This window comes from Euphorbia lathyris, chromosome 4, assembly GCF_963576675.1.
Source record: "Euphorbia lathyris chromosome 4, ddEupLath1.1, whole genome shotgun sequence".
NCBI classification, from domain to species: Eukaryota; Viridiplantae; Streptophyta; class Magnoliopsida; order Malpighiales; family Euphorbiaceae; genus Euphorbia; species Euphorbia lathyris.
The window spans coordinates 24,211,410-24,227,050 of NC_088913.1; the positions used below are offsets into that span (position 1 = coordinate 24,211,410).

The window sequence follows — 15,641 nt, forward strand, 5'->3', positions numbered from 1 at the left end:
TAATTATACACCCATGCTTTTATTTGGTTTCATCGTTATTATGTACATGCCTAGAATTTTACAGAATAAAACTGTAATTAATATATAAGTATTAAAATTTAATATAATAAGTTTTGACGTAGCTCGCTGAGCAGCTTGGGGTAGCTCACCGAGCTACTCTATTTTTTTTTGCAGCATTTCCTAGTTTGACTCCTCGCTGAATGCTCATCATCGAACTGGTTGTGTAGCTCACCGAGTTACTTATGTAGCTTGACGAGCTACTGTCTTATTTTTGTCCTTTTTGCTTCACTTCTTGTCTGATTGTACTTGGAATGACTCAAAACACCTATCAAATTAATATGAGGCAAAAGACCATATAAACCAGAGTATTAAGGCTAACAAAACATATAAATAGGGCTAATACGCTACTCTAGACCCTATAAACCATAGTATTAAGATTTAATTTATGTATCATTTTTTTAACTATTGGGCCCTCCATCCCATGGGCGCTAGGCAGGCACCCTCCTGCCCATTACAAGGACGACCCTGGTGCTTCATCTTATAAGTATAGAATATATCTTACAATTTTTTCAAAATGTTCCAATCTTTTCCAATTTATTCTAAAAGTGTAGAGATAGATGGACTAAAGGACTTAATTGGAAAAAATTGAATAACAGTTTCAATTTTAATGTGCTAGTGCTAGGGATGCAAGTGGGGCGGGGATTCACCGTCCCCATCGGTGATTGTCCCAACGGGGACGTGGAATCACCGATACGAATCCCCATAGGACGGGCGATGGGGATAATTTTATCCCTCATGACGTGGATGGGCCGGGGATGAGGAATGGTATCCCCGCACCGTGGGGATCCCCGACCCGCCCCTTAATCCCCGATGGGGAATTCCTGACGGATCCCCAATTATTCCCCATTATAATTAAAATTATACTTTAAATATTATAGCTTATAACATTTAATTTAAATTAAATAGACTTATTTTGAAATAAAAAATTAAATGGGATAAATAAAATATTAGCCAAGGACTAAATGGATATTTTTCATAACCTAAAATAAACTAAAGACATAATATATATGTCATTCTTTCGAACAAAAACTAAAATTAGAAGGGAGAAGAGAAAAAAAATATATACTGATTTTTTTAAAATATAAATGGTAATCTCCCGTGGATGTGGATGTGGAATAGGAAAAAAGTATTTTTAAACGGGGACGGGGATTTCCAACGGGATGGGGATGGGGGACAAATCTTTCCCCGTCTAACTCACGGGGATGGGGACATGGAATCCCCGACTAGTCGAGGATGGGAATGGAAAATGCATTCCCCGTCCCGTCCCGCCCCGTTTACATACCTAGCTAGTACTGCATCTTATAAGCATAAAATAGATGTTAATGTTAGAAAATTAGAATTATTATATTTATTTTATAAACTATATATATATATATATATATTTGGTTTTATTTGATATTTTAGATAAAGTAAAATTATAGCATTATTTTTTTAAATTTACTTTTTCATTGTGAAGAAATGAACAAAAACATCTCCAAAAACCTCAATGCATTAAGCCAGAATAATTTCTATCTCCAATTCCATTAAGCATGACTGCGAGAATTCTCCTCCATTTCATTTTGATGGAAAATTTCATTTCGTCTCAAGCTTTAATGGAACATTTAGTGACATAATTCCGTGTCAAATTTGTCACAAAAATAATTCCCTCCAACATTTCGTTACAATTCTACAATTTTCTAGTAGTGGCATACTGTCGAACCACGTAAATCTCCATGTAATTATTGTTCTCTTTATTTTGTTTTCATTGTATCTATCTAAAATTAAATATTTTGTTCTGCTGTGGGATTTTCTCTAATAAATTGGTACCAGAGTCAATTAATATTTTTTTGGATCTAGTGGATTGTACAAGATGCTACTAGACGAATTACCTATCATGTTAACAAAGAAGAAGAATCAAGAATCAGAGAAAAAAAGTTGTAACTACCATTCAATTATACTTATTGACCGAGGTCTTACGAGAAGTCATCCATATGAAATATCGTCTTCACATGTTTAATATTGCAGCATGTACATCCCTAAACTCATACTTTAAAAATATTAATCTTCAATTCTATTATTAAATCACAAAAATATATAAAAAAATTTAGAAGCAACTGATATGCAATTAGCCTAGAATAAGAAACAAAATATCTGTTTTTATAATGTTGTCTAAAATTGATTAAATTTGCCCTTGTTAGAAATACAATTGCTCCTAACGGTGAATGTTAAAGGCTTTTTAGACACTATTCTTATATGTATTAAATTTGTATTTATGAAATGAGTTAATAGTAAACAATGTATTCGATAAAAAAGCATTGCGTATTTTCTTTACATTTAAAATAATATTTTTATAGTTAAATAAGTTTTTTTTATACTTTTTGTATTGCAGCATCAATTAAATATAATAAAAACCGAGTTTACTATTAAAAATGTAAGTTTTAAATATAAGTGAAGTAAATAATAGTTTATTAATTTAATTTTACGTTAAAGTGTGATTTGCCTAACTATGTGAACTCGCGGAGCCGCCCTATAAGGTCTTCCAATTTGGAGATTCCAATATAGTGCAATGCAGATAGTGTATGAACGGAAAACGTAATGCATTTAGGGTCTGTTTGGTACGTTGTAATGCAATATAATGTTGTAATCAATGTTGTAATGTAATCAAAAGTGTAATGTAATATAATGGAATAATGATTCCATTAATATGCTTGGTTGACAAATTTTAATAAAATTGATAAAGTCCAATTATCATTACACTGTGTATGTTTATTTAGTTAAATGCAATTTCTATGTTTTTTTGCATTTTTTCGTATTTTCTTTCGTTTTTAATATTTTTCCGTTTTTTTCGTGTTTTCATATTTTTCTCGTTTTTCCGTTGTTTTACTCATTGTTTTCTCATTTTTTGTGTATTCATGTTTTTTCGCCCTTTTTCCTTTTTCCGTTGTTTTTCTCGTTTTTGCTCTTTTCCATTTTTTCTCAGTTTTCGTGTTTTTTCTCTTTTTTTCGCATTTTCATATTTTTTTCTCGTTTTCATTTTTTTTCCGTTTTTTTATTTTCATATTTTTTCGTTTTTTTCCTGTTTTCGGTTATTTCACGTTTTTCTCTTTTTCGCATTTTTATGTTTTCATGTTGTTTTCATATTTCACCATTAGTAATAAAAATATAAAGGTTAATTCCAACAGAGATTCATACCTATTTTATTTGTGATGGCCATTACATAAAAAAAAAAAAGGGCGGCCCGGTCGCACTACGCGTCCCCGCTGAGCGATGGCCATTACATAGATTTGAAAAAAAAAAAACCGATATATACGTGATTCCATTACGACAAAAATAATTTGACTAACCAAACATGATAATGCGTCTCCATTATAATCGACATTCCATTACAACGCCGATTATAACGTACCAAACGGGACCTTAATGTATTATAAATGAAAATTCAACATTACTAAACATTTAAGTAAATAAATGTCAGCGTACCATAAAAAAAAGGAAATCCTTCCAAAATTATTCAAATTAAAAAAAGGAAGATGATTGCTAATTTTTCTCTTGTTTCACTTATATTTTTGCTTCCTTATTAGTTCTAATAAAGTGCATTTACCATAAATTTTGAACTTTTTTTTCCATAAAAAATTTCCTAAATTTTAATTTAATGAGCTTTAAATTTAAATAAATTAAAATTTTGATATTTGACAATCCCAGAGAAACAATCCCTCCTTCATTAACTAAATTAACGAAAATCCCTTGCATTTTCTTGAAAGATAATGGCTGATGGTGATCAAGAACTTGGTATCTTTTTCTTCCCCTTCATGGCTCATGGCTAAGTTATTTGCATCTCGAGGCGTAAAGACAACCATTATCACCACTCCTGTCAATGCACCTTCAATCTCCAAATCAATCGAAAGGAGCAAGAATCTCCGTTTCCAAATATACATTCGAATCCTGAAATTCCCTACTGCAGAGGCCGGATTGCCCCAAGGCTGTGAGCACATGGATTTTGTTATGTCAAATGGCGGAGAAATGTATAGTGAATTTAGATTTGCAATAACTTTGCTCCAAGAACAGCTTGAGGAGTTACTTCAAGAATGCCGCCCACATGCTTTAGTTGCAGACATGTGCTTTCCTTGGGCTACTGCTGCTGCCGCTAAGTTTGGGATTCCAAGGCTTGTGTTTCATGGCACTAGCTCCTTTGCTCTATGTGCTACCAAATGCGTAAAGCTGTATGGACCACCCAAGAATCTGAAAGATTCTGATAAACCTTTTCTCATCCCGACTCTTCCTGGCAAGATCAGGCTTACAAGAAACCAACTTGCCGATCGATTGAGGCAAGATCGGGCAGATTTGGGGCAAGATCAGGCTGAAACCCCGGTTACCAAGGCCGGAGTGAAGAGCTTTGGGGTTATTGTCAACAGTTTTTACGAGCTGGAACCGGACTACGCTGATTTTTACAGGAAAGAATCGGGGAGAAGAACTTGGCATATAGGGCCCCTTTCGTTATGCAATAGAGCTGTTGAAGATAAAGCGCATAGAGGAAAAGAAGCATCGATCAACGAACACGAATGTTTGAAATGGCTCGAGTCCAGGAAACCCGATTCTGTTGTGTACATATGCTTTGGAACCGTAACAAATTTCACTGTTAAACAGCTGAAGGAAATTGCAGCAGCTCTTGAGGCTTCAGGGCAGCAGTTTATTTGGGTGGTGACGCGAGAAAAGAAGGGCGAGGGCAAGGGCGAAGATGAGGAATGGCTGCCTGGAGGATTCAATGAGCGAATGGAAGGGAAGGGATTGATAATAAGAGGATGGGCGCCGCAAGTGTTGATACTTGAACATGAGGCCATCAGGGGATTTGTGACTCATTGCGGATGGAACTCAATGCTTGAACGTATAACAGCGGGGAAACCAATGGTGACATGGCCTGTTGCGGCTGAACAATTTTATAATGAGAAATTGGTTACTCATGTTTTGAAGATTGGGATTGATGTTGGAGTTAAACATTGGGTTAGATTTTATGGAGATGAGGTCAAAAGTGAAGCTATAGAGAAGGGTATCAGAGGAATAATGGAGGGTGATGAGGCTGAGGAAATGAGGAACAGAGCTAGAAAGTTAGGAATGATGGCAAGAGAAGCAGTTGAAATTGGTGGATCTTCTTACTCTGACTTGGATGCTTTGCTTGATCAGCTTAAAATGTTGGTCTAATTATGATTCTGATTTATTTACTTTTTGTTTAAATTTAGTGAAATAAATTTATGTGATTTGATCAATATAATCTATGTCTAGAGAATTTTTATTCCATCTAAGTAAAACCAAGTCTTAATATGTATACTGAATACATATACATTATGATGGTGTGAATAATTTAAATTGTTAATCAAATTTTGTTAGTAGTCGTTTTACTGTTGTTACGGTTAATTGTTTGCTGTTATTGCCGATAGATACTAGATATTAGTCGATTCTGTTTGGAAATTTTACCAAACACATTTTATCTGACGTTTAGACTTGAAAGGTAAAAAGTAGTTCCGAAAAATGGAACCAAAGCATTAAGGCAATTAACAACTTAATATTTACATTACTTTATATGGCCATATGCAATTAGCAACTTAATTGCTATTTGAGAGAAATTCCCTTTAGAGAATTGTGAGGTTTTGAGTGTATTGGTGTTAGGGGGGTTTTAGTGTTATTTTCTCCATTTTTGTACCACTTTCGGTTCTCGAGTAGAATAATTTTCCTTCTCCTTTGCTCGTGGAGTAGCACACTTTTGAACTATGTAAATTTCTATGTCATTTATTTTATTGTTCTCGTTCTCATTGGCTCGTGGAGTTGGCACACTTCCGAACCACGTAAATCTCTATGTTATTTATTTTATTGATTTCTTTATTTTGTTGTTATTTTATCTATCCAAAATTAATATTGTGTTCTACTATGAGATTCACCCTAACAAATTGGTATCTGAGTCAATGGCGATAATAAAATCTGATATCGAAAAGTATGATCGTACTATCAGCTTTGACACATGGAATGTCAAGATGAAATCTATTTTGACATAGAGCGGACTATAAGGTGCTACTAGACGACTTACCTGCCATGGTACATAACAAAGAAGAAGAAATAAGAATTGAAGGAAAAAGTTTTGTTGTCATTCAATTATGGTTGTCGAAGGAGACCAAAAATTTATGAGTGAAACTTGAGTCTTTCTATATGTTCAAAAACCTCACGAAGACATTAATCAAATTGAAATGAAGCTTAGATCAAAGCCCATCATGAGAGAATTTGCTAGATTAATTAGTGTATATATTTTAATAGTTAAAACATATATTTATGGTAAGAATAAAATTAGAATTTAATTAAATTAGTGTATATATTTATATAGAAAGATATATAAATATATGATTATGGTAAGAATAAAATTAGAATTTAATTAAATTCTAACTAATTAGTTATTATATTTTAAGTCCTAATAATTCCCTATTTTGCGGTTGGCAACTATCATTTTGAGGCATTAATTAAATTTTAGTTAACGTAATATTAGAAAGTGTAAAATTTATTAATTTTTACGTTACATTTATGACTGAAAATGAATAAAGTTTAGTGGCTTTAGGTGTAATTTACCCATTATTCATATATTGAGTTAGAAATTGTCCCTAGGCCAAAATCATCTATCCAGGAACCCGATAACCCAATACCCAACCAAATTGGAAAAGGAAATCGCTTTTTTTTTTTTTTTTTTTTTCTTCTCTCACTCATTTTCCCCACTCTGACACCAGACGTTTACCAATATCAGGCTCGCCTACTTCTCCAACGTACGTCGCCGACCTTCTCCGCTCCGACGCAGTGCGACTTTTCTATTCCTTCAGGTCGGTATTTAGACTCCAACATTGTAGTGTGATTTTTCTTCCTGTTGTAATTTGTATGTTGCATATCTTTGTTGGTTTGTTAATTCTGCTTCTTTGATTGGGAAAAAATAACTTGAAATGTTTCGATTTGATGGCTAGTCGTGGTCTATTATCTTCTCTTCGTATATATGGTTTGTTTTCTTGTTCTGGTGCTAATACTCAGTATCTAGTTATGGATAATAATATAACCCGTGTATTTTTATGGAATTGGGAATTGCATGATGGATTTGTTTGTATGGTCAGTAAAATGCACTAAGATCAGAGTTTTTTCCCTTTGTACCTTCTCTGTTTTTTTTTTCTTTTTCTTTTTTTGAAGTTTGGATTGATTGAGGCTTATATTTAGCTGCCAGTGGTTCATTTAATTGAAGAAGCGTGAACAAGCATTTATATAGACACCCGCCTTGCTTGTGTTACTGCAGCTTAAGAACTCATTTTTATGAGCTGAAAGATCAAAACAAGTAATCATTAGAATTAATTTAAAATAAAGAAGTGTTGATTATAATTTCCCTAAGTTATAAGAGGTTATACTTATTGTTGTTTCTATGCACTTCTCTTCTGAATTGTTTTGACTTGCTTAGCTTACATGTAATAAGATGTTACAGTAGTTTTGGCGTTGTTTGATCTGTACCTGGAATTTGTAAAAAGGGATGTGTTTGTTACTGTGGCCCTACGTTAACACTTTATAATGAGATACAAGTGCTTTAAGGCATTACATTACAGATGTCTGTCATAAGATTACTAACAGTTGAAGTAATGGTATTAACTGTTGGCATAGTGACGTTCATCAATTTTAAAAATTGAGTTCATTTTTCCAGCGTTCAACTCTTACAGTAAGTCAATAACATCTTTAGTCATGGAATACTCATATTTAGTTGTGCATCTAGCACCACTGTTTTTGTAATATTTATGACCTTACTTTGAATAACTTCCTCCCAAACAACATATGCCATATATCTTGTTGTAAACCTAATCATTTCATATTACTGTACTTATTATCCTCCATACACTCCATCCAATTGAGGAGTAATATTGTTTTCTCCCTATAGGTTTCAATCTCTTCTTTAAATTGCATTTGAGCTGTTTGTTGAAAGGCTAAGCTGATGGTTGTGCGTTGTTGTTGTTGTTTTTTTTTTTTTTTTTTTTATGTGGATAGTTTAAGGGCGTTGTTGTCGTGTGACCAGAGGTCACGGGTTCGAGTCTTAGGAGCGGCCTCTTGCCAATTAAATTGGCAAGGGAAGGCTTGCCCCCAATACACCCTTGTGGTGGGACCCCTCCCCGGACCCTCGCTCAGCGGGGACGCGTAATGCGACCGGGCCGCCCTTTTTTTTTTATGTGGATAGTTTAAGATTTATATATATATATATATATATGTATCTTATATCTATCTTCTAGTTGGGATACAGCTGATTTGGTGTAAATTTCTATCTTCATAATTTATCAGGCGCAACTGATAGAAATAATCAAAGAAATAATCATAAAATTACCGTCAAGGATGCAGTTTAGTGCAGTTTAACATTAATATTTTTTTCAGGGCGAGTGAATGAGCTTCAGTTAGCAGCAATGTTGTTTAGGAAGGTCAGAAAAGCTGTGAACTTGGTTGAGATGATTGTGCAGAATGTGGCTTCACACAGAAGGCTTAATACAGAGCATTTAAAGCATTCTACTGCTTTGTATTGTACTGAGTCATCTTACACAGAGCTTCCTAAGAAGCTCAAAAAATCTGAGAGAAAGCCATGGGTGACGAGTGTTAATGAACTCAAGCGTAAAGCTAGAACTAAGAAGAAAGATTGGGAATTGGCGCGTGAAAGAATTCTGCAGCCACCCGATAATGGACTATTGGTGAAGGCATTAATTCCAGTTGCTCATGAAGTTCATGCTGCTAGAGCTGAAGTTATCTCATGTGTTTCAAGGGTTGCTAAGACCATTGCTGTGTATTCATGCAGGTCAGAAAGCTCTGTACTGGTATCCTAGATTATGTGGTTAATTGAATTTCTTCCCTTTGTTTTATCCAATTTGTTACCAATTATGTAGTTGAGAGACTTCTGACCTGTTCATGTCTATCCCAGGTATGAATGTCACCTAGTTGGCAATAAACAATTTAAAGAATATGGGCATTAACGCGATGTTTTAAACCTAAGTCCCACTTCTGCAGCTCTAGTTTTCTCATGGTGATAATTCAAGATTCAACCATCTATTAAAGGAGCAATGGAATTTATTATAAGAAAAACTGAACCAGTCGTCACCCTATTATATGTCTAATTGTGTGTCAATTTTATTTTTCTTTTGTAAAATAGATATATTCATGTGGTTTATTGAGCATAGCATTAAACTTCCTATGCAGTGTATGTGGAGAAGTTCATGTTGGTGATCCACCACATAAGATAAAATCATGCAATATGACTGGGAGCCTGGCAAGCAAAGAGCACAGTTGGAAAATAGGGGGCATGGAACATATTTTGCCTCTTGTTGAATCTTTTCATCTATATGATAGCCTTGGAAGAGCTGTTTCTCATAATGAGCAACTCCAAGTAGATCGAATCCCAGCCATTTTGGAACTTTGTATCCAAGCGGGTGTTGACATACCAGAGTATCCAACTAGGAGAAGATCGTTCCCTGCCTACAATGTTGCTGGTAGAATTATTGATTTTGAGCGTAGGTTCCCCAAAGAAGAAGCTGCACCTGGAACCGGCATAAGCACTGGTGGGTTTTGGGAGAAGAGAGAGAAGTTGAGGCAGAACAAGGAGCCTGTAGACTTCCATTCTCAAGATATGAAAGGTTATATTTCCATTTCCCTTTGATTAAAAATTGATCCTTGAAATTGGATATTAATTTGCTTCTTTTACTAGGCATATAAGGAATTGTTCAACATATAAGTCTAAATGATGGTAGCTATGCAGATATTGCTATTCAAGGCATGGAAGCATGGAGGACAATGTGTTCAGGAGCAAGAGAACTTATGAAGAGATATGCTGTCCATACTTGTGGATATTGCCCGGAGATCCAAGTAGGGCCTAAGGGTCACAAGGTACGCAATTGCCAAGCTTATAAGCATCAGATGAGGGATGGGCAACATGCATGGCAGGAAGCTACTGTTGATGATGTAGTTCCTATAATGTATGTATGGCATGTGAGAAATCGGCATAGTGGTGAACCACTAGTAAATAGTTTGACGAAGTATTATGGTATGGTGCCCGCAGTTGTGGAGCTTTTTGCACAAGCTGGGGCAAAAATAGGTCAAGAATATGCTGGTTTAATGAGGGAAGATATTGTGGTGCCTGCATTGGATGAAGAGAAGTGGGTTGTCTGAATCTGAAACAATGAAGATTGCTGTAAATATTGTTACGAACAATGTCATTACTAATTGGAGTTGCATGGATTCTCACATTAGACTTGGATTTTGGCTTATGGGTGGCGGAGATAGCACATGCATCTTATGGTTTTTGTTGCTAGATAGGGTGTTTTATGGCTTTCTCCAGACAGTTGACAGGTTTTTGAATGTAAGAGCATTGACCAAACCTCATTCTTCTAAATGACAACTCATACTGTGTTGGATTGCTCATTGAAAATTTCAAATTGTCATTGGTTTCCATGATGTTTGGTAAGTTGCGAATTGCCATTCACTTTTGGCTAGTTTTTGAGTTAAGTTTGCAAATATCTGTTATCCATTGGTTTTAATTTGACATTTTCCACTTCATGTTGCAGCTCTAAAGTCATAAGCACTAAACATGGGAAAGATTATCCTGTTCTAGTGAAGAAATAGCTCAAGCCTTTGAGCTCTCTGTTAGGAATCTCAAGATACAGTATTCACTTTACTTGCAGGACCAAATCATGGTACTACATAATATTTTCTAATGTCAAATTTCAGAGGCATAACCCTTCGTTTGCATTGGGATTTAGGGGATGCTCTTCTGCTTTTTTTGTACACATTTATTCCTCTCAATGTGGACTAGCTTCAGTTTGTATTTCTCACTGAAAACAGCTTTCCATTACCGATATAATATGATGCTTAAAAACCTGCTTTGAAAAGGTTTCTTTTTCTGGCAATAAGGTATCGAAGCAGATGCTATCATTATTGTTGAGAAGAGATCCTTTATATTACTAGGTTTTATTTTTATTTTTTTGGTTGCTCAAATTACAAAACATTAAAGAAAAAAATATCTATGATTTTACTTGAAATGCTTTAGGTACTTACTTGTACTGGAACCATAAGCACTTCCTCAGAAAAAATATCCCAAATGTTCTAGTGCATCAGCATCATGTGGTGTTAAATGTTATATGACTGAGCCAATAGGGGTTGGCTCAAATGATAAGGAGTTGAGACCCATGCTTGTTAGATTTAGTGTTCATGTTTGTACTCTGTTAGTCATTTTTGGTCGGCGGTCTATAGTGTTGAAACACCTTTCCACAAGATTTTGATTTGACAAAATTAATTAAGTGAAAGTAAATATTCTATAACACACTAAGTTTAAATGCTTTGATTTAGTGTTACTAATGTGTTTGTTCAATGTTGAGTTTATAATTTATCATAAGACATAAAGATCATAAGGCTCAAGCCCTATATGGAAATCAAGGCCCAAGTCAAACAAGCCAAAGATCACTCAGCCCGCGTATCTCCAAAACGTCGCCGTTAAAGTGATGAAACGCATGCTGAGTAAAGAAGGATCGAGAAGATCCACGTAGACAACTTCGGTATGAAGCTGCTGAGCTGTCTCGACAAAACGTGCAGGACAACTACTGACCATAAGACAGCTTCCAGACAAAGTATTTCCTCATTAGGTAAAGGTCAGAAGACACAACAAGCTGTCTGGTTACACAACAAGCTGTCTGGTTGACATTACCCAAAATGGTGGAACATACTGACTCACTGACCGAAGAACAGAAGACGCTGGAATCTGATTGGCTAACGAGAACTGCTGGCAGACTCAGTGAAAGCGACCTGTAGCCGTTTCTCTCCAACGGTTATTTCGAAATTCGAAATAACCAGAAGCTCTCACAGCTCTCTATAAATAGTCCATTCAGAATCCACATTCTGTAGAGAACTTTGAGCAAGAGCCGCTACGCTGACCAAACGTATACAAAAGTTCTCCATCAAAAGCAAAGCAAAGTTCTTACACTACAAAGTCTATTCATTTGTGTAAAAGTCTAGAGTGATTGTTTTTCAATCATCTAAGGTGTTCTAGCAATTGTTGTTTAGGACAAAATCTTTATCATTTCTAGAAGTAGAAAGGAGAGGCTGGGTACTCGGTTTTAAGTACTCAGCGGAGAGATTAGGATTGAGTAGAAGTATAGAGGAAGGTACTCTTGTCATACTCAATTGCTGATATTGTAAAAGGTTTGAGGCTCTACCTTTAAAGAGCTCAGTAGAGGATTTGAAATCTCGGAGGTGTTCCGGGGACAGGACGTAGGCTTAGAAGAAGCCGAACCTGGATAAATCTGCTGAGTGAAGTATTTCTAAACCTTAACTCCTTATTCATATTGCTTGCTTAAAACAAACTAAAACTGACCAAGTAAAAGAGGTCAAGCTGAGTTGTGCGCTACCAACGAGAAGGTTCAGGAATAGACTCTAAGTGCTATTTCCTGACCTAAGCAACGAAGCTGTCCTAGTCACTAGTTGACTAAGCCAGTGTCTTGCTGAGTGGTAAGCGCCGCTGTTAGATAAACTTTTCTTGAAGAAAAGAAATCTGCCCAACTTATTTTAAAAAAGGTAAAATAGTTCCTAACCCCCCCTGGAACTATATTTGCAACCTTACAAGGGACTAACATATAGATTCTATTGTAAACTCTAGTCCTAGTTGTGGTTTACCCTGACCTTGGGAATGAGTAAGCTTATCCACAGTCAGTCAGCCATTGTTGGGGAAATGGGGGACTGTCATGGAGGCTATGATGCAATTATGGTAATGCTTAAATCTAATGATATGTGTTAATTTTAGGCTTTTGCAAGCTTATTGGAATTTCAGGAGATTTGAATGTTAGTGTTTCATTATTGTGAAAAAGATGTAAATTGCCATTTGTGTTTTATAATTCTGTGTTCTATTTCTACAGGTCTAAAAGCTTGAAAGCAGTGTTTGCAGATGACTGGGAATTATAACTTGTAATATTGCAACAGAGTACATCACCAATTATTTCAAAGCAATAAATTCTTACGACCAACAGCACAGAGAAAACCATCATTAAAGGTAGAAGATTAGAAGATAAAGAAACCAATTGCAGAAATACCTGAAAGATTGGTTACCGAGATACAAAATACATTTGATTCCAACTTCTATTGATTGTCAAGATGAAACATGGAACTAACAAACCAGTTGCAAATCCCAACCCCCACAGCCAAGTCAAGCCCATTGTCCATATTGGAGTCTTCACCACCATTCTCAACGTGAGCTGCTAAATACCGCTCCCAAATTACTTATCACCGCTCCCATTGGATTTTTTTGCCATTCTCGTAATTTTGATCAAAAACTGAAAATTCTCACTCCAAAATCATAAACCCGAACAACAATAATTGAAATTATGAAAATAATTGATGTGTGACAACCCGAACCCTGAAAATGAATGATTACGAGTCAGAAACATTAAAATTTACATTTTTTTTATCAAAGAACTCATGAAAATAATACATATTTTTCATGACGATTTCGTATTTTCGTCACAAAAAATTAGAGAATTTTGTATTTTTCGTCATAAAAAATTGAAAGATTCAGTATTTTTCGTCACTAAAAATTGAAGAATCTTGCATTTTTCAAAATTTGGCCTAAACAGATGGTGCATTCCCCCGACCCATGGCGGGAATAGATGGTGCATTCCCCTGACCTATGGCGGGAACGGATGGCGCATTCCTCCCGACCCATGGTGGAGGCGGATGCGCCATCCGTTCCCGCCATGGCTCGGGAGGAATGCGCCAACCGTTTATGCCAAATTTTGAAATTTTCTATCAATTTTTTTTTCAGTTCTGCAAAATTTTTATTTAAAGGGTAAAATTGTTCAAATTGGAGCAGTGATAAGTAATTTGGGACGGTAAAAAACAAAACCCCTCTCAAAAGTTTCTTCAAATGTTGAATTTCGATATCTACACACTCAACAATAAGAGGAGCACCACAAAGACCAGGATTACCAATAAAAGAAAAGCAACCTCGAAAGTTGTCGTATGTCCAGTGTATGGGATTCTACCTGACAAGTTGTTGTTTGACAAGTTCAAGTAGCCCAAAAATGATAAATGAAGACAAGCTCGATGGAATCGAACCCCAAAGCATATTTCTTGAGAGATCCGAAAATTCACTCACCTTTGAAATTCGACACTGAAATGATTTTTTAACATCAGGGGGCGTTTGGTTTGGGGTTTGAAGAAAGGAAAGGGAAATGTGAGGCTTCATTCCCTTTATTGGTGTTTGTTTTGCTAATTCAATGATTCTCTTTGCCCTTTTTTAGTTTTGGGTTTACCCCTAACTCCTCTAACTCATTCTCCACTTCCCCCTAAGGTTTTCTATTCTCTTTCCACTCTCTTTCTAACTTAAACTTCTACACTCCTTATAAAATTCTACTTTACTCTCTATTTTGGTTTTTTATTTTTATTTTGGTCTCTATATTTTTTTATTTTTACATTTCTTTATCTTTGGATTAATTTTATTTTCGTTATATATTTTTAATTTTTTTAATCAAAAAATATTTTTGACTAAATTTTACTTTTTTATTTTTGTTTTTTGGTAGGCAAAGGAAAGAACAAACAAAAAACCGAAACATTAACCCGAGATTAGCCTGGGAAAGCTAACCTCAACTCGATCCTCAGAAAGTAAGGAACAAAGGAAATCCGGAGGTGACGAGAAGGTAGTGACTCCCAGCATCATCGCCTGTCCCTCAGAAGCAAGGCGGTCAGCAACCCTGTTCTGCTCCCTAAAGATATGCTCAAAGTTGATGGAGTCGAAGGAAGAGCATAACCTTTTGATCCCTTTAACTAAATTTTGGTTGCCAAAACATAAGGCCTTATTCTCCGAGATGATTTTAACTGCTTCAAGGTTATCCGATTCCACCAGAAGATTCTTTAAACCCAGATTTTTAGCAAGCCTGAGCCCAGAGAAAATTCCCAGAGCTCAGCAGAGAAGGAAGATCCAACTCCTAGGTTCTGAGCAAAGCCAGACACCCAACCACCTCCAGCGTCTCTCAAGACCCCACCAGCCGCAATCCTACCATCCGACGAACAGGAACCATCAGTATTTAACTTCACAGTCCCTTCCCGGGGTTTGCTCCAACTCAATAAGTGAACCGTCTTGCTCTGACACGTGTTTGTCGTTAAACCTTCCTCCTTGAAGCTATTAATAAAAGTATTAATTTTTTTAGAGAAAAAAGTAAGTAAATTAAGGAGAATGACAGCTCCATCTCCAAAAATATCAGCGTTCCTCCATTGCCAAAGCTGGTGACAAACCACTGCAAAGAGAATAGCCCCATGCTCCAGCTCAGGCAAAAGAAAGCTTTTAACTCCATCTATGAACCAATCCTGCCCAGGATAGTCAAAGAAGCTATTCAGCAAGTGGCTCGGAATAATTTCCTTCCACACTTTTTTGCTCTTCTCACAATCTCTTATTTTTGTTTAATCCTTATATTTATTTATTTATTTATATTTTTTTATCACTAGATTAATTTCACTTTTGATTATGAAATAAAAAAAAATAGTTTTGATTTCCTATTTGAACCAAACATCCACAAAGGGAAGGGGGTAGAATT

General features: G+C 35.7%; 1 protein-coding gene across 1 annotated transcript; it reads left to right on the forward strand.

The window, feature by feature from the left end:
• The first annotated feature begins 3,855 nt into the window (after nucleotides 1-3,855).
• On the forward strand, nucleotides 3,856-12,151 carry LOC136227916 (UDP-glycosyltransferase 73B3-like). The gene is made up of 5 exons (XM_066016713.1): nucleotides 3,856-5,207; nucleotides 8,675-8,872; nucleotides 9,271-9,704; nucleotides 9,827-10,527; nucleotides 10,632-12,151. The coding sequence occupies exons 1-4, from the start codon at nucleotides 3,856-3,858 to the stop codon at nucleotides 10,234-10,236; spliced, it is 2,394 nt and encodes a 797-aa protein (XP_065872785.1). The 3' UTR covers nucleotides 10,237-10,527; nucleotides 10,632-12,151.
• Nucleotides 12,152-15,641: the final 3,490 nt, after the last annotated feature.

Bases quoted from the DNA above. Each gene is read 5' to 3' on its own strand.
- LOC136227916 (XM_066016713.1), top strand. From the start codon at position 3,856: ATGGCTAAGTTATTTGCATCTCGAGGCGTAAAGACAACCATTATCACC. The intron at 5,208-8,674 runs GCTTGATCAGCT...ATGGGTGACGAG, and splicing joins TACTCTGACTTGGATGCTTT to TGTTAATGAACTCAAGCGTA. The intron at 8,873-9,270 runs GTCAGAAAGCTC...CTTCCTATGCAG, and splicing joins ATTGCTGTGTATTCATGCAG to TGTATGTGGAGAAGTTCATG.